Source organism: Lipotes vexillifer, unplaced genomic scaffold, assembly GCF_000442215.2.
Source record: "Lipotes vexillifer unplaced genomic scaffold, Lipotes_vexillifer_v1.1 scaffold232, whole genome shotgun sequence".
Lineage (NCBI taxonomy): Eukaryota > Metazoa > Chordata > Mammalia > Artiodactyla > Lipotidae > Lipotes > Lipotes vexillifer.
The window spans coordinates 2,910,412-2,928,997 of NW_006793997.1; the positions used below are offsets into that span (position 1 = coordinate 2,910,412).

General features: G+C 48.9%; 2 protein-coding genes across 3 annotated transcripts in view; one reads left to right on the forward strand and one right to left on the reverse strand.

Annotated features, from left to right (window-relative positions):
* LOC103069974 (nodal modulator 1) overlaps nt 1-1,345 on the reverse strand; it is a 53,085-nt gene extending 51,740 nt beyond the window's left edge. Inside the window, exon 1 of one of the 2 annotated variants that reach the window (XM_007466936.1) lies at nt 1,075-1,345. In XM_007466936.1, coding sequence (XP_007466998.1) covers nt 1,075-1,239 — 165 coding nt within the window. In that variant the 5' untranslated portion in view covers nt 1,240-1,345. The remainder of the gene's footprint in view (nt 1-1,074) is intronic. The other variant, XM_007466937.1, reaches the window with a different exon arrangement.
* A 2,767-nt stretch (nt 1,346-4,112) lies between these two features.
* Nucleotides 4,113-18,586, forward strand: part of ABCC6 (ATP binding cassette subfamily C member 6) — a 60,472-nt gene continuing 45,998 nt past the window's right edge. The window contains exons 1-7 of the mRNA XM_007466938.1: nt 4,113-4,148; nt 5,022-5,204; nt 6,653-6,778; nt 6,932-7,060; nt 9,929-10,054; nt 11,292-11,353; nt 14,180-14,311. Of these exons, the coding sequence (XP_007467000.1) occupies nt 4,113-4,148; nt 5,022-5,204; nt 6,653-6,778; nt 6,932-7,060; nt 9,929-10,054; nt 11,292-11,353; nt 14,180-14,311 (794 nt within the window). The remainder of the gene's footprint in view (nt 4,149-5,021; nt 5,205-6,652; nt 6,779-6,931; nt 7,061-9,928; nt 10,055-11,291; nt 11,354-14,179; nt 14,312-18,586) is intronic.

Here is an 18,586-nt window from a genome sequence, read left to right on the forward strand (position 1 = left end):
CTCAATGTGCTTTCAGACAGACAGCCTTTGGGGTCTTGGTCCCCACTCCCTTCTCTTTTTCAGCCACTTCCTTTTTTCTCTCTCAAATTCCCTTTTCTGCCCCATCATCAGTACCCTCCTGAAAGAGAGGCAGCCCTCCCTCGGGTGCCTTCCCATCTGTCCTGCAAGTGATTTTCTATCCCCAACTCCATCTATCTCCCTTCTTCTCACAAGCTTTCTGGGTCATAATTCCACTAGGCTAATAATCATCTAACTGAACAGGGCTTTGCAACTTAATAAAAAGACTTCTGCACAAATCTCTAGTGTAATTCCAATAACTATCCAGTACAGGCAGCTGACAACTCTCCATTTTCAGAGGAAAAGGGGTCCCATGGGGGAAACCAGGGAAATTAAAAATACAGTTTCCCAGCCCCAGAGATGCCAAGAGAGATCTACTGGGTCAGGATCTCTGGGATGGGAATCCATGCTCTTTAAAAGCTCCCCAGGGTGGTTGGAGGAGCAGTGGATTAGAACTTTGCGGGGACTCTCTGTTCTGTGGGTAAGGCTTGCTGTCTTTAGGTTCTGGAATATAGGTTTCAGAAATCTGAGTTTCAGGAGGTCTGGGTTCCTGGGAGTTTGAGAATCTGGGGTATCAGTCCTAAGGGGTCTGGGTCCTGCTGAGACTGGGTTTTAAGAGATCTGGGGCCTGGATTCTGGGGATCTGGAGTTTAGGTTTTGAAGAATCTGGGGTCTTGATTTGCAGGATCCTTAGTTTTGCGTGACCTAATAAAAGTTTTAGACCACCATCATCGTCACCAAAAATGTCCCTCACACCCATGTGCACATACTTTCGGGGCCCCGCCCCCGCCCCCACTCCGTAGCTGACCCCAAGATAAGAACCCCCACTCCAGCGCGACTGGGGAGGAGATAGTGGAGACCCGCGGAGAGCGGCGCCTTTAAAAAGGAAAGGACTCCCTGAGTGGGGCGCTGGTGGCAACTGCCTGGTGTCAGAGGCGAGGCCACCGCGGCTCAGAGAGGTTGAGCGATTGGCCCGGGGTCACACAGCGAGCTCCGGGCCGCGAGGCGGGCGCTCACCTCGATGAGCGAGTAGTTGATCTCCACGTCCGACTTGACGAAGCCCCCGCAGCCCACCACGATGTCCTCGGAGCCGCGCGCCGGCCCCACGCCGCTCAGCAGCAGCACCACGGTGGCGACCACCACCACCGACGCCGGCGGCCCCACGCCCCGGCGCTCCCGCATGGCCCTGCCTCTGCTGCCAGACCCTCCGCAGGCCTCCAGGTCCCGCCCCTCAAACCGCACGCGGACCGCAGCTTCCTCCTCAGCAGGCGGCTGACAGCCCAGTCCCCGCCCCGACTCGGCCGCGCGTGCGCGATCCGGCCCCACGCCCACTCCCCCAGGCAAAAGAAATATGGCGCATGCTCAGCAACAAAACGAGACCATTTGTGCCCTCTGGAGGCCCGGAGGACTCCGCGCACCGTCTGGCAGGTGCAGTTGCAAGGTGTGTGTATACAGTCATAAACTACAAAGCTAAACCCTACTTTGGAATTCAGTAGCACTGAAACTGGAAAGGACGAGAGACTGTTGATCGAAGTATCCAACAACTTTCCCGAATCTTTCTTACCGTAAATTTCACAAGTATAATCTCAAACCCCTTTTAGGGATTTGTGTCAACTGATGTATTTTTCCGTGATAAATGATGAATTAGTTTTTTTTTTAAAAGAAAAACATTTAAGTTCATTTAAGTTCAGCATAATAGTTAAAAGGTATTTAAATTTTATTTAATCCCAGCTCTAATAACATTTGTATAGAAACAAACTTTGAGGGTTTTCCCCCAGTAAGCAAGAGATGCATGCAGTTTGATTTACTTTGAACTAGCTCTGTGAGACGATGCATGATTTGTCTGCAAATAAGTTCAAAAATCAGCACGTTATATTTTGTCCTAAGACTGAGTGTATAACATAGTGTAGATGAACTACAAGTCACCACATCAAAATAGACAAAAATTGCTTTTCTGACCTGATACTTGAAAGTCTTCCATTTTACTCCTGAAAACATCAAGTGCTTTATTTTGATAGTTTTTAATACTTTGTTTCTAAATGATGAGGTAAGAGAGAAGATTTCCCACTGAAATTTGCCATTGTGGCTAAAACTCAAGCAATATAATACAATTATGAATCACAGTGATTTTAAACTACACAATCGTCAAAACCTTCACAGTGGCTACAATGCAAGGATACACCCACTGAGGATTTCAATCATGAGCACATCAGATTTCTGCTTCTCACTCTGCATTCTCACTACAAATACAGTGAGATTATCAACTGTTCAATTATAAAGAGAAACTATTTAAATAATGGTTTTATTTTCTGAGGTTCATTATTTATCATTACAATGGAAACAGATGCCCTTTACTGTCCCTAACATAAACCCCTGGTTTGTCTTAGCAAATCACCAGGTGGGTGAAAGCCATCGATTAGGAAATGCTGGCCTATAGAATCCTCTTATCTTACAGAATGGTAAACCGAGGCCCAGAGAGGGAAAGGGACTTATCTAGGGCTCGGCACACAGCCATGTGTTGTTCAGAGGGCTGGAAAGTAGGTTTTGGGATGCCCGAGTTCTGTTCTTGGCTCACCTGCTGATTTCCTCTGTGTTCTTCCTGCCTTCCTAACCATTCTCCCTCAAACTTTCACCATTCCCCTCAAATTCATCTTCAGGTATACAAAGAAATAAAGCACTAGGACTGTGGCAATGCCAACTGGAGTGGGGGTTTCAGGGAGAGGGGGCTCAAGCCTCCCCATAATTTCCATCAGCCTCCACCAAAACCACCTCAAATAAACAGACGTGATCTGAATGTAAACAGCAGACCATCCACACTCAGCCTCGAGACAGATCCTTGAGCTTCTGTGTCCCTGCCCTTCCAGAACTCCCAGGCAGGAGGACAGCTGAAGGCATACTGCCTAGGCCCCAGACCAGGGTTGGAGAAACTCAGAAAAGGAAAGGGGAAAAGGCCAGGGAACCTATGTTGTGGAAGTCCTGCCGGAGGCGGGAAAAAGAGGACAAGAAGTAACAGGGCAGCATGGAGAGCGCAAAGGATTTGAATTCTTCGCTCAAACTGAGCACCTGTGCTTGTCGGTCTGAAAAAGCTGAGTCTTTCCTTCCTATCTTGAAAGGAATACATGATCATTGCAGAAGGAAAGAAAATAGAAAAGGGAAAGCAAGGAAAAAGAAAAATTAGGATTCCCAGGACCACTGCTTTAGAGCATTTCCATCTTTTCATCTATGCATATATGTTACATAGAGTCATCTCCCAAAAGAACTCGTGGCTGGGGACACACCTTGCTTTAAGACCCAGAAGAAGAAGGTAAATGACTTGACTTCCTTCCCCACTTTCCCCAACTTAAGCATATATACTTTTTTCCTTTGGAAACATATCACAGGCTATTTTGTATTATAATCTCTTTTTTTCACTTAGCATTCAGCAACGATATTTCCGTATTAAATATTCTTCTGCAATGGTGCTTTGAACCACGGCTTAGTAACCTAGGGATGAAATAATACTACTAATGCTAATAAGAGCTAACTCCGCTTGCGCGTTTACTGTGTGCCTGGCACTGTGGTAGACGCTTTGTTAGTCATCTTAAAATCTTCCCTCCACCGTAGAGGCAGACAATGTTCATCCCACAGGTGAGGAGACTGTGGCTCTAACTAACCAGGCGGTGCCCCCATCCCCCGTGCCGGTTGTTGGACATGTGCACACCTGTTGGGTTCACTTATCAGGATAAATTCCTGGAATTGTTGGTCCACAGTATTCGGGAAGCTTGCGATGACATTTGTTCCAGGGGGAAGGGGGGGTCATATGGGGATGCCGCTGCACTTTCTGGGGCTCCGGGATCCCCTCCCCCGCTGCCTGCTGGGGCCTCCCTTAGCGCCCCCCCACCTAGCCTCCTTTCACCCCTTCGCGCCCCACCCCCGCCGCGCGGCCGGACCTTGCCCGGGGCCTCGCAATACTGGCGCTCGAATCCCCGCCCCTTGCACGGCGGAGCGCGACCAAGGAAGCTGTCCAGGGACCCACCGACAGTCTGACAGACGGACTGACGGACGCACGGCGCCCGATGGCCGCGCCTGGCGAGCCCTGCGCGGGCCCGGAGGTGAGTGTCTCCATCCCGCCCCACTCTCCTTTTCCGGGCTAGAGAGATCTCTTGGGCAGGGGAGGGGAGAGACCTCCAAACTCCCGGCCGGGAGGGGAAGAGACCTGCCAGTCTAACTGCAGGGCAAGGCGACCCCCTTAACTAAGCTGGTCCCCCGAAGAACCCAGCCCTGTTAAAGGGGCCTACAAGACCCCACCCCCCAACCCCTCTCTGGCTCCTGTCTCATCAAAGGATTTTAGTGGGAGGGTGGCAGTGATGCAGTAGGGGGAGAATTAAAGCAGCGTCTTCTAAACTCACATTCACACTTCTCAGATAAGGAAAGGCCAGCAGAAGGTCTGAAATAAGAATTACAGATGGCCATCTCCAGTAGAACAAGATTCGGGCTCAGACAGGCCAGCATGGACTCAGCTCTGCCACTTCCTGTTTGTGTGGGCCTGAAGGAGTCTGTTCCCCCACCCCCAAGCCCATGCCTCAGTTTCTGGTCTATGAAATGGGGACAGTAATACCTACCTCCTACAGTGGTTATAAGTCTGTGCCCAACACTCATCAGAGAGCCCAGGTCTGCCAGATTCTAGGACCGGACTGCCTTGGTTCAGATCCCAGCACCACCACTGTCCAACTGGGTGACATCAGCCAACTTACTCAGCCTCTCTGGGCCTCAGCTGCCTCATCTGCAAAATCAGTATGACTGCATCTCCTTCATAAGATCGGGGTTAGGGCTAAAGAAGGTGAGAATTATGAATTACTCTAAAGAGTGCTTAACACATTTTCATGTAAATGTTAGGGGTCCAAAGAGTTGCCTGGCCCCCTAAGCAGGTGAGTTTGGGATCCCTGCGTTGTACCATCATAAGAGTCACCCTGATGTTCCCTCAGGTCTGGAACCAGACGGAGCCCCAGCCCACCGCTGCCCGCCTGCTGAGCCTGTGCTTCCTGAAAACGGCAGGGGTCTGGGTGCCCCCCATGTACCTCTGGGTCCTTGGCCCCATCCACCTCCTCTACATCCACCGCCATGACAAGGGCTACCTCCAGATGTCCCGCCTCTTCAAGGCCAAAATGGTAGCCACTGCCCCTGGGAGCCTGTAACCAGACAATGGTAGGGGGTCGGGGGAAACAGGCTGGAACCTGGCAGAGACCTCAAAGTAGACACTTCTTCTATCAAGGAGCACACAGCGTGGGGACAAGAAGGGACCCTGTTAATCAAACAGAGCAATACCCCAGAGGCTACAGAGGGAAACTCAGTGGAATAGACGCTCCCAAACAGATCTGGTAATAATAAAAACCATATATCCACAAACACACCCCCGGACACCCACACATCCAGTTTATGGCCATCACAGCCCAGCATTCCCCAAAGTGTGCAGTGTACACTCCTGGGATACACAAGGTGATTCTAGGGCCGTGCTAGGATGAACCTTTTAAATGTTTAACAGCTATGCATTGATTTTTGTGTTTCCCCACTGGTGGTACTAAACAACAGTTCTTAAAATTGTTATGTATTTATTTGACAGTGTTAGAAAAACACTGGCATTGCAAGTGTGAGTTTTTCTGCTCATCCTCCCGTTTTCCAGACTTCTACAAGAATGCCCTCCAAGGTTCATTTATTCCCATACCGCCTTGTAAAATTTTGACCTGTTGCCGACCACCTATCCAGGGTTGGCACACTCTTCCTTAAAGGGCCAGATTGTACATGTCTGAGGCTTTGAGGATCATGTGGTCTCCGTCCCCACTACTCAATTCTGTTCTTGCAGCAGGAAAGCAGCCACAGACAACAGTAAACAAACAGATGTGACCGTGTTTCAATAAAAGTTTATGTATAGTCACTAAAATTTGCATTTCATATAATTTTCACATGTCATGACATATTAGACTTTTTAAAGTCTTGTTCAATGATTGAAAAATGTCAAAACCATTCTTAGCTCAGAGGTGATACAAAAACAGGCAGGAGGCCAAACTCAGCCTGCAGGTGGTAGTTTGACCCCTGCTTGAGACTAACTGAAATGTTCAATAGTTTCTCCAGTGTGCCCAGGTCTGCCCACTTTCTTGATTTCTCTTGTTCAAAAGAGAGACCAATGCGTCTTAGAGCAGGCCTGGAGACATACCAGTCCCAACAGAGAGTTCCTCCTTGATTTAATAGTAGGGAGGGAAAGAGACTTAAAGAGGGTATAACTTTTTCACCTAGAGAGTAAATTTCATTTCATGCTGTTCCTTCATCCCTAAAGCATCCTCCCATGCATTATGGGAGTGCCGCTGGCATTTTGGAAACCACTGAGTTGGCTTGGGCCCTTGTGTGTGGTTCATTATTTATGTGACAGTTACAGGTCAAGATTGAACTGCATCACCCCCTACAACTTTTTCTTTCACGTCAGCACTGTTTAATGATCACATTGGTACGTTACAGTGCCCCAACCAGAGCCACTGTCCAATTGGACGTGGGGTCACTGTCCAGTTGGCCGCCATCTTTCTTCCCAGCCCCCCACCAGCCTTATCCAAATTTGTTTCCCCAGGTGCTTGGCTTTGCCCTCATAATCCTGTGCACCTCCAGCGTGTCTGTGACTCTTTGGAGAATCCAGCAGGGAACACCCCAGGCCCTAGAGTTCCTCATACACCCCACCGTGTGGCTCACCACAATGGTAAATGACATCCCCAGACCTGCTGGCTTGTCCCTAGCTGCTGCTTTTCCTGCCCTGGTGGAGGGAATGGGGCAGAGCGGGGCTCCTTCCCTTCCCTCTCTTCCCCCACCCTTCCCTGCCTCTGTCCACCTCCCACCTGACTCTCTGGTCCAGAGCTTCGCCATGTTCCTGATCCACGCTGAGAGGAAGAAGGGGGTCCAGGCGTCCGGGGTGCTCTTTGGGTACTGGCTGCTCTGCTTTCTCTTCCCAGTCACCAGCACTGCCCAGCAGGCCTCGCAAGGGGTAAGTGGGGGCCTGGGCCACCCGGGAACCAGTAGGGCAGTTGCAGGCCTTGGGTCCCATCCTTCCTCCTCGCCTTTCCACCCATGGCTTACTCTCTACACAGAGACACACACACCACAAGTGCTTAAACTCAAGTGACACACAAACACATTTCACATCGAAGTTCCCATCATCCCATACCTTTTTAGCAACACAAATTCCCATTGTCTTACACACTCAAGTCACACACTTCACTTGCACACACTTGTATGAACCCATTCACGCATCACACAACCACAGACTCTGAAACATCACACACAAACGCACAGACACACACACTCGCCTGCACACATCCACTCACACTTACTGCCACCCAGGTGTGGCTATGCTTTCAAGCTCCTACAGGACTCAGGCACAAATGTCCCACATGCACACACTCACACACACTGCGTAGGCACTGAAACACTGTTGGTTTGAAACCTCAGGGGTTCCCGGGTGAAATTAGAAACCGGCCCCATACACGGAGGGCCAGGAGAGACCAAAGAAAGAGGCAGCCACTGCAGATCAGTAGGTGACGATTTTAACGAGCAAGGGAACTTACCTACGAGGCTTGTCTTGGGTGATGCAAGAGAAGTTGATCTCTGCCCCCACCTGCCAGAATCTTAACAGTTTATAGAAGATTTAACAGGGTTCGGTCACATGTACTGTCCAGAGGGTCTCATTAACACATTGCTCTTTCAAGGAAGGCTGCATCCTTGAAGCAGTTCCTAGTGCAGGAACAGTGTGGCCACAATGCACATTTCAAGGACAGGGGAGGGGTGGGGAGCCTCCAATTGCTGGGGCCAGCTCACAGGTCAGCCAGCGGTCACGGCCTCTGGATGACCTCCTCCAGCACACACCTGCACTCACTGTGACTCCATGTACCTGCACGTTTCCCCTCATTCTCACCTATTCTCACCCTCACCCGTGCTCCCATGCATCCATATTTACACACTCATTTTGCACACTCACCCTTATTTGTTTCCCTACCTGGGAGGCAGCGTTCCCATGTTAGGGGGCATGATCTGCACAGAGAAAAATATATAACCTCAACAAGGGTTTCTCAACCTCAGTACCCCTTACGTAATTCTCTTTTGGGTGGGGGCGGGGGGGGAGGTGTCCTGTGCACTGTAGGATGTTGCACAGCATCCCTGGCCTCCACCCACTAGATGCAAGTAGTACCACCCCATTATGGTAACCTGTGTCTACAGACAATAGCAAATGTCCCCTGGGGGCAAAATCTCCCCAGTTGACAACCACTTGCATAGCTGGCGCAGTTACCCAGGACGTTGGATAAGGAAACCAATCAGAGGCTGCTGGTCATCATTTTAAGAGCCAAATGTTTACTCTGTCCTGCTCGTAAAAGTAGAAGGCAGAGAAACACCTTCTGTCCTTAAGGACAGATTTCTTTACAAAGCAATTTTTGTAACTAATGGGAAAATTCCACAGGCCATCCACTGATTTACAAAAGGATGGGTTCCCACAGTTGACTTATCAGTTAGCTGTTTGGAGCACAGCATAGAAATAATACTATTGGGACCACCTATGCTCTGGAGCTCCATGTGCCAGGCCCTGTGGCAAGCACTTGACATCAGGAATCCAGTGAAGACTCTAATCGTCCTGTTTTAAAGATGAGGAGACTAAGGTTGAGAGAAGTGAGTGACTTCCTCAAGGTCATGCAGCTCAGGTCTGCAGAGCCAAGTCCATCTCACCCAAATTCAGAACAAACTTTCCAGTAGAAACGATGGTAAAAATGACACTATGGGGAATAATGTAGTTGGAATATCAAACTGTCTACTATCTGCCCCCCAAAAACTAAAATAAAAACAAAGAAGTATAAAAATTTAGTAGAAAAATTGTGATTTGAAGCTAGGGCTCTTGTTTTAAGCCACAAAAACTCAACTCACACTAGCTTAAGGAAAAAAGTCCAAGGGAATCTATTAGCTCATAGACGTGGGACCTGCCAGGCATAGAGGGTCCAGACATTTAGATAACACCACCAGATCTCCATTTCTCTCTGTCCCTTGGCTTGCTTCATTTTCCAGTGGGATGGCAAGAAGAGCCCCAATTGCTCCAGACTTATGTTCCATCAGTAGCCAGGGGACTAGATGGTACTCATTAGTCAGGTCTCCATCACCTGCCCACCCCCTGGGATGGAATCAGTTCTGTATAAACCCCATACCTGAGCATGGGGGAAAAAATTAGGGTCCTCTGGCCAGAAGGGGCAAGGGATGAGAAAGCAATCATGGCAAGGCAGCAAAAGCTCATGATCTGGATCAGATCATCTGTGTGGCCTTGATCAAGGTGCTATCACTCCCCTGAGCTTTGGTTTCCCAAAGAATAACACAGCAGGTAAACCCTAGCTGGGGTCAGGGTCGGAAGGAACTTGATGACACAGTGCATGTAAAGACTCCAGCATGTGCCCGAGGCAGAGTAAATGCTCCATGAAACCAGCTCCCTTCTTAAACCAGAGAACACTAGCCACAAGGGAGTGGTACCGGAGATTGTGGGGGGAGGGGAAGGGGATCCTTTATTACACAAGGAGAAAGTCAAAGTGTCCCTTCAACTCATGTCCTGGTGCCTAAAGCCAGTTGTCACCTGGCTAAGGGCAAACACCCTGCCTGCCATTTGTATGGACAGAATATGCATAAGCCAGGTGTTTTCGAGAAGGCCAGGAACGCTGGGGGTTCTGCCTTTCAAAACTGGCAGCTCCGGCCCCCTGCCTGGGCACTGCTCCCAGCATCAGAAATCCTGTTCAGCCTCCACCCCTTCTCCTCTTCCCCACACCCTCCCCAATCTCTGTTCCTCAAGAGCTCAGACTCAGTGGGTCTTCTGCTTTCTCTCCCACAGGATTTCCAGAGTGACCCTTTCCGCCATCTGTCAACCTACCTGTACTTGTCTCTGGTGGTGGCAGAGTTTGTGCTGTCTTGCTTCGCTGATCAACCCCCCTTCTTCCCTAAAAGGCCCCCGCAGCCAGTAAGTCACCACACCTCCAACCCGTTGCCTTGCTTGTCCCTGTTCCTCTTCTGTTCCATCTCAGCCCCCCCAAGTGATGGAAGGAAGTTAAACTAGAGCACAGGCCTTTAATTTTTTTATTCATTCAGCCAAAAGCATATTACATGTCTACTCTATTCCATGGGTTGGCCAACTCTTTCTGTCCAAGATAGAAAATATTTTAGGCTTTGTGGGCCATATAGTGTCTGTATGGCAACTACTCAAGCCTGCTATCATAGCACAAAAGCAGACACAGACACTATGTCAACAAAGGAGCATGGCTGTGTTCCAATAAAATTTTATTCACAGAGACAGGCAGTGGGCCGGATTTGGCCTGGGCGCTGCAGTTTGCCAACATGCTCTATGCCCCAGCTCAGTACTGAGGATCTATGGTGAACAAGCGATGTCTCTGTCCTCATGCAGCTAACACCCAAGTAGGGGAACTAGACATTAATCACACAATTACACAAACGTGTGGAAAACTGCAACTGGGACTGGTTGTAAAGATTCAAGATTAAAGTGACTTGCCCAATAGAAATGCTCTGCAGGAGAAGTCCATGGTCTATGAGAGTTTACAACAGGTAACACCGAATAAGTCTGTGAAATCAGGAAAGAATTCTCTGAGAAAAAGACAGCTGAGCTGAGAAATCATCTAAAAGGATGCTCAACGATTTGAATAATTAAGTTAAAACTGTAATAGGACTTTTTCCAATGAGAGTAGCAGAAAAAAAATTAAAAATTGATAACAAGCTGCGATGGCAAAGATGTGGTAAAATGGGCACTCTCATGCCCTATTGGTGAAGAGTATAATCTGTGCAGTCTTCCTGGAGCTGCTGGTAAAATCTCACTTCCTCTTCACCTCCTTTCCACATTCACTGAAGGATATTGTTGAGGACATTCTTGTCTGTGTCATGCATGGTCCTTGCTTTGAGAACTTCTTGGTCTCAGTATTATTAAAGTTGTTCTGAGCAACTATTCATTCTTACCTTGTAGGCACTTTCAGTCCTGTGGCCGAATCCCTTTTTGCCTTGCCTGCTAGGAAGCACCATGCCCTTTGGTATCTACTGTAGATAAGTAGGCAGGACATCTCAGTCTGTGCTTTCAGTATTAAGCTCATGGTCAGTTCATCCTGTCTTCCTGCCCTTGGTTCTCCTTACCACATACTGGCCATGGATTATGAGACCAAGTCCTCCCCCTTCTAAATCATTTGTCTTTGCAGAATCCATGTCCAAAGGCTGGGGCCTCCTTCCCCTCCAAGGCCATGTTCTGGTGGGTTTCTGGGTAAGTAAAGTAACAGGGAAGGGGCTGGGGTGGTGCTCCCACCCACCTGCATTTGTTCCTCTTATTTGTCATCACAGCTTTTCCCCCAGGAGGTTTCCTCCGAAGCCTACCAAGGTCAGCCTGGCTTTCTCCATCCCAGACTCCATGCTTCCTTCTCAGATTTTAGTGTGCCCACCATCCACATCCCATTCCCACTCACTCACTGGGGTGAGATCTGAGTTTGAATCCTGGCTCTGTCTCTTAGATGGCCATATCACAAGCATTCAAAGTCTCAGTTTTCCCCTCTGTAAAATGGGAACATCACTGCCTTCATTAAATGTAAAGTGCTTAGTGCCTGTACATGGAAGCCACTCAATAAAATCATATATCTATCTATGTAGTCATTCCACCAACATTTAATAAGCACCTATTATGTGCTAAGCACCGAGGATGAGGACGTAAAACACCAATTCTTTATTCACTAGAGGCTTCCAGGCTGGTGGAGAAGAGAGATGTTTCCCCAGGGTCAGCACACCAGGTACTGAGGATGCACCCACCTACTGGGCCCTCTCCTGACCACACCACAGTCAGATCACAGTCGCACCCAGATTTGAATCCCAGCCCCACCACTTCCTGGCTGTGTGACCTTGGGCAAGCTACTTAACCTCCCTGTGCCTCAGTCTCTGCACTAGTAGAATGAGGATCATAATAGCATCTACCTCATAGGGTTTTGAGGATTAAATGAGATAAGGTTTGTGAAACACTTAGAACAGGATGTGGCCCATAATGAGTATTATATAAAGTGGTTGTTAAATAAGAATAGGATACTCTGAGGGTGTGGAATTGGTGAAAAGAGCATAGAAATCTGCTAAACATCTCTAGAGAGAATCTAGCCCTCTGTTTCCCAAATGTAGGCACTTATGGACCATTCTTCAAGCTTTTTGCCTTATTGGGGTATCGCTCATACTCTATTTACTTAATGAATTTTCTTTAAATCAACTCACTTTTTCTACTTTATTTATTTATTTATTTTTTTTTGCGGTACGCGGGCCTCTCACTGTTGTGGCCTCTCCCGTTGTGGAGCACAGGCTCCGGACGCGCAGGCTCAGCGGCCATGGCTCACGGGCCCAGCCGCTCCGCGGCATGTGGGATCCTCCTGGACCGGGGCATGAACCCGTGTCCCCTGCATCGGCAGGCGGACTCTCAAGCCCTGCGCCACCGGGGAAGCCCACTTTTTCTACTTTAATAACCTTTTAAAAAGGAAACTCTATCGCTACCAAAATCAGAAAAATCTAGAATCCCTTGCCATGTAGAACACCAAAAATAATTTTAGTGAAAACCAAGTATTGTGAATAATTTCTGGATCCAAACTGTTGCTTGCCTGAGTTTGCTCTGCATTAGAAAAGGGAACTGGAAAGTCTCAAAGAGGAGCTCAAGACCAGCTCCAAACAAGACCTTCTCCTTGGTGTCACGAGAAAGATGAAAGAGACCTAAAAAATAAGAACACTCCTTCTGTGGAAGTCTGCAGTCGTTAATTTCTTGTGCGTGCGTGTTGGTTTGAAAACTGGCCCCAATAGACGATAGGCTTGGAGAGATGGAAGAAAGAGGCAGCCACTCCAGACTGGTAGGAGGCAGGGTTAACAAGCAAGAGAACTTACATATGAGGCTTGTCTTGAGTGCCGCAATATGAGTAGGTCTCCACACCTGCCCACCAGAATCTCAACAGTTTACAGAGAGGCCTTAACAGGGTTCAGACACATACACCGTCCAGATGGTATAACACTTAACTACTGCATCCTTGAACTAGCTCCTAGTGTGAGAACAGTGGGCGGAATGTACATTCCAAGGACAGGGGAGGGAGGAGCCTCAGATTGCCTGGGTCCAGGTCACAGGTCCACAAGTGGTCACATCCTCTCGATGACCTCCTCCAACAATGCACCAACTACAGTCATCTCATATACCAGTCCCAAGTGATGGGAAACACTCTTATTTTAAGGTGAGAAAATTGAGGTCCATTGCTGGGCAGTGACTTGCCCAAGGTCACAGGGCTGAAAAGTAGTGATTTTTATTTGACAAATCTTGTGCCCTGAGCCAGGATGTGAGGATACAGAAGAGGGAGGATCAAGGCAAGTACTGTCTTTGCCCCTATGGAGCTTACTGTCCAGTGGAGGAGAAAGACTAAATAAATAATCAGACTGAAAAATTAAATAATGATAATTGCAGCAAGCATTATAAAGAAAAAGCTCAGGAAACTAGAGGATCTTGCAGTGGGAGAATCTACCTGGACTTGGGTGTCAGGGGTCATCAAGTGGGCTTTTAAGGAAATAACGTCTAGGCCAGAGGTGAAGGGCAAGTAAGAAGTGGCAGGGAAAAAGTTTTAAGCAGAGTGATGTGCATGTGCAAAGGTCCTGAGGCCAGGTGGCTGGAGCAGTGACCGAAGAGGAGAATGGGTACATTTAAAGCTGAGGGAGGAGTTCAGCTTTCCTCCACAGTAATAGTTTTCAACTCTGGACTTCTGACTCCTAGGGAGGTTTATTTCCCCTGTCACATGTCACCCTTTGGTTAAGTCACTTAATCTCCCTGAGCCTCTGTTTTCTTTCTTTTCTGTAAAATGGATCAATAGTAATCTACTGTACTGGCTCACGTGAGAATTAAATGAGATGTTCTTTGTAGACCGAGAAGTGCCCCCCAGTGTTAGTGCAGTTAGGTAAATTGCTTTCCTTGTACCAAGGGGCCAGCAGAGGTGCAGAGAGGCGAAGTGACTTACCTAGGGTCACACAGCTACCAAGCCAGGACCCTTCAGGGGCAGACACAGGAGGAGCTTGCTCTGGTGATCCTCTTTTACAGGTTAGTTTGGAGGGGCTACTGGAGGCCGCTGGGACCAAAAGACCTCTGGTCGCTTGGGAGAGAAAACTCCTCAAAAGAACTTGTTTCCCAGCTTGAAAAGGAATGGACAAGGAACTGCAGTGCAGCCCAGCGGTGAGTGTGTGGAAGATGGGAGCTCAGCCCAAAGCTCAGTCAGCAAATCACTCGACCCCAAATACAACCACGTCCCTACTCCAGGCTCCACCACCACGGTCCCCTCCCTGTCAGCTGACCTCACTAAGCATTAGCAGGCCAGGCTCAAGATGCTTTTCCTCCCAGAGTGCTTTGCAGGTTCCAAAAAGATATTGACAGAGGGGGAACCTCTCCAGGCTCCCAGAAGGAAGCTCGGATGGTGGGATGGAGGCAGGGAACAGAAGGACTATTTTAAGACTGGGGGTGGAGAGGTAGGTATGGTCTATAACATGCAGGCAACTACTCACTTATTACTTAACCTGAGTGATTAGTTTCCTGGCCTTTAGTTTTCTTATCTGTTCAAGGGGGATGCCATCAGCCCTAGCTCATAGCTTGTGGGAGATGAAAAAAAAAATGATTCATAGAAAAGAACTTAGCGAATTTCTTAAAAATGGTAAAAGTTCCAGTATTATCAGTTATCCAGAGGATTTCAATCTTTTTCTAGTCCTGCCCACTCTGCCTCACTCTTGCCCTCTCTGGCATCTCTGGAAACTTCTGAGAAGTGCTCAGAGCCTGAGGAACCTGGTTTGTGAAACTTTGGTCTAGAGAAATAAGCTCTCCAATAGGATTAATTAAACCCGGGTTAAATGTAGCCCTGCCATCGAGTGGTGGATGACCTTGGACAAGTCGCTTGACCTCCCTGGAGCCAGGTATTTCAGGGCACAGACAAAAGTAGCTCTGTGGGAAGAGTTACAGGGTTCCCCTGCATACTCTATGATTTTGTGGTGGTTGTTATAGGTGGCTAAATCCCACAAATTAGAAGGAGCCAGAGAGACACAGTCTGCTGGCTCACATAGGTGAGAAGGTAGGTCTGGCCTCAAGTGTGGCTGGATCCAGGACTTGAATGATGTCCAAATTCTTTCCCTCCATCTCTCAGCTCAGCTGTTGTCTGGGCACTGGTCTCTCCATAACGCCTGTCCTGTATCATGCCAACTCAGCAACCCCTACTACCACCCACATAGAAAATCCCAAGGAAGGCCTTTTATTGGCTGGCTTGAATCCTGTGCCTATCAGGGGCCAATCCCATGGCTGGAGAGCAGGCCCCATAATTGGCAGTCCCTTCAGAGCCACACAGGGAGGAGCTGCTCCCCAAAGGAAGGGAGTATGTTTTCCAAAAGGCGTAAGTAATACGAGCAAATCAAAACAGCAGCTCTCACTCTCACCCCAGGCATATCTTGCTGTACTGTGAGTTTAAGTACAGCTTAAGTGAGTTTTGAGTGGCAGAATTAATTCAAAAGGACCCTGGAGGTCTTGTCCACCCTCTCCCAGCTGTCGCCTCCCCTGCCAGCCTGGGAATGATAGTCACCCAGTGTTAGAGCTAGCACATAGAAACATTCTCCAGAACAGTTTGAGAATATGTGAACAACTGACAGAAAGAGAGGAGGATGGCAGATCTGGTTCAGGCATTTTCTAAGCTGACTGATTACACACCAAGAGAACTTTGGTTTTATTTCTAAAATATTTTGCAACCTTCGGGGGAAGGGAGAGGACGTCATCTTAAGAGGTCACAGACCAATCTGTCTGCTGGCCAAGTCAGGGTCACAGGTGTGTTTGGCCAGCATGGTGTCTTGTTTAAGGATTTTTCTTTGTTTTGCTTTCTAATAAGTCACCAACATTTAAAATGTTGGAGATGTCACATGAAAATCTGGAATTTTGGCCTCTCTTAAAGTAAAATGGCCACATCCCTGCATGGCAACAGGAGGGTGGATCTGGGTAGCAGCTTCCCCATTGAACAGGGCATGTGAGCTGCAGTCGCCACCACTCCCTTTTATATCCCCCAGCTTACACCTGGCCACTCACTCACACCTCCCGCCTTGGCCTGTGGTCATTTTTGGGTCCTGCACTAAATGGCTTTGGGGCCACAGACCAAAGACCAGCCACCAGTCTAGCGACCTTCCCTGATAGAAAGTGAGACCAGCTAGAAAGGAGGAAGTTTTTTCCCAAGCCTGCAGGCTGAACACAGTGACTCAGAATTTGGGGGTGAGCAGCTAGAACAGAACAGAGCAAAACATCCAGCTGGAAAGAGGCTTCCACAGTGGTCTCTTCACCCACCCCATTTTATGGATGGGGACACTGAGGCTCAGAGGGAAGGGCATTTGGACCTTGGTTTTCCTGCTCAAAGGCCAGGTTCTATCAACCAAACCAAATCATTTCCTTCCTCCCTCCCTTCCTCCTTCCCTTCCTTCCTTCCTTCCACAAATCTTTATTAATATCAAGCAGTAGGCCCTTTGCACACATCACTCCATCTGTTTTTTCCCATTCACTGGACAAGTATTTATTGAACACCTATGCATTCAGGTGCTGAACTAGGTGCTGGAGGAAATACAAGTAAAAAGAAAATATAAGCAAAAAGTCTACCCACCTGGGTCCCCCTTTGGGCGGGGCCGGAGGTGGGGGTGGCCCTGGTTGGCATTTGCCCAGTGGTCGCCCAGCCCAGTGGGTGTGCAGCACCAGCCGAGTCAGGACCAGCACCCAACATTTGGCATCAAGGCGTGTGGCCTGGACGCCACGCTGGCCTTGCCTCTGACCCGGCCCAACCCCAGGCAAATTGTGGGCACCAAGGAGAGGCCACATCTCAGGGCTACAGAGGTGACAAGGGAGAGAGGTGAGCTCAGGGTTAGACAAATGGCTGAATTGCAAATACCGGAAGGGGAGGCTGGGGGGCAGGGGTAGGCTTCAAGACAGGGGTAGAAGATTAACATTTGCTTATTTCTCAGCAAACCGGAGGGTAAAGACTGGTTCCTTATAGCCTCTTGTGCTAAAAATACCACTTTTCCTTTGGACTGCCTGCTGAGAGTTGTCCCTCCCCTCCATCCTGAGGAGATGCTGAGAGGATTCTTGAGGGGGAGGGAGGGAGGGACTGGACGTCCGGCTTGTGGTGGAGGGGTATTCACACTGCTGGCTGGGCCTTGAGGCTAAAAAGGCTGACTTCCGGGGTCTCAACCCACCTCTCTGAAAAATGAGACCCAGGCATACCACTGATCCTTCAACTCGTCCAGGTGGAGTGGGGCTAGGCGGTTTGCTTTGCTGGACAACAGGAAACTCGTATCTGTTAAAACTGGGCCAAGAGACTAGTTGCACCCGGTTCTAGTAAAAGCAACCAACAGGTTAAGTCCAGTGTCACGAGGAGATCTTGAAAAGTTCAGTCTATTCCCAGGTAGTGAGTGCTTGATTCAGTGCCTGATCTCTGCCAGGCCCTGTTTTGATGCTGGGGATACAGCAGTAAACAAGACAGCTGTGGCCTCTTGTTCCAGAAAGCTCATTTTTGGTGGAGAAGACAGATAATTGCAAGTTGAAGTAAATGCTGGGACAAAAAACAAGGGACTGGGATAGAGGACCAGAGCTACTTTAGTTGGAGCCAGCAGGGAAGTGTCTTTGAGGAGGTGATGTTGAAATTGAAGTCAAGCCTTGGGAAGAGCAGGGCAGAGACATTCCAGACCATGGACAGTCTGTGCTGACGTCCTGAGAAAGGTAAGTTGTGGATGTGTCAAGGAGCTGAAAGAAAACCAGAGAGGGACCTCCCTGGTGGTGCAGTCGTTAAGGATACGCCTGCCAATGCAGGGGACACGGGTTCGAGCCCTGGTCCAGGAAGATCCCACATTCCGCGGAGTAACTAAGTCCCTGCGCCACAACTACGAAGCCTGCGCTCTAGAGCCCGCGAGCCACAACTACTGGGCCTCTGTGCCACAGCTCCTGAAGCCCGTGCTCCTAGAACCCGTGCTCTGCAACAAGAGAAGCCACCGCAGTGAGAAGCCTGTACACCGCAACGAAGACCCAATGCAGCCAAAAATTAATTAATTAATTAATTAATTAAAAAACAAAGAAAGAAAAAAGAAAACCAGAGAGGACCAGGATGAAGTGGGGAGGTGGGCAGGGGCCAGGCCATGCAAGACTGTGTCTAGGAATGGAGAGTTTTTTTTTTTTTTTTTTTTTGCGGTATGCGGGCCTCTCACTGCTGTGGCCCTTCCCCTTGCGGAGCACAGGCTCCCGACGCGCAGGCTTAGCGGTCATGGCTCACGGGCCCAGCCGCTCCATGGCATGTGGGATCTTCCCAGACCGGGGCACGAACCCGTGTCCCCTGCATCGGCAGGCGGACTCTCAACCACTGCGCCACCAGGGAAGCCCAAGGAATGGAGAGTTTTTATTAAAACATTGAAGGGTTTTATGAGAAAAAAAAAAGTACACCCACCTGGAGTT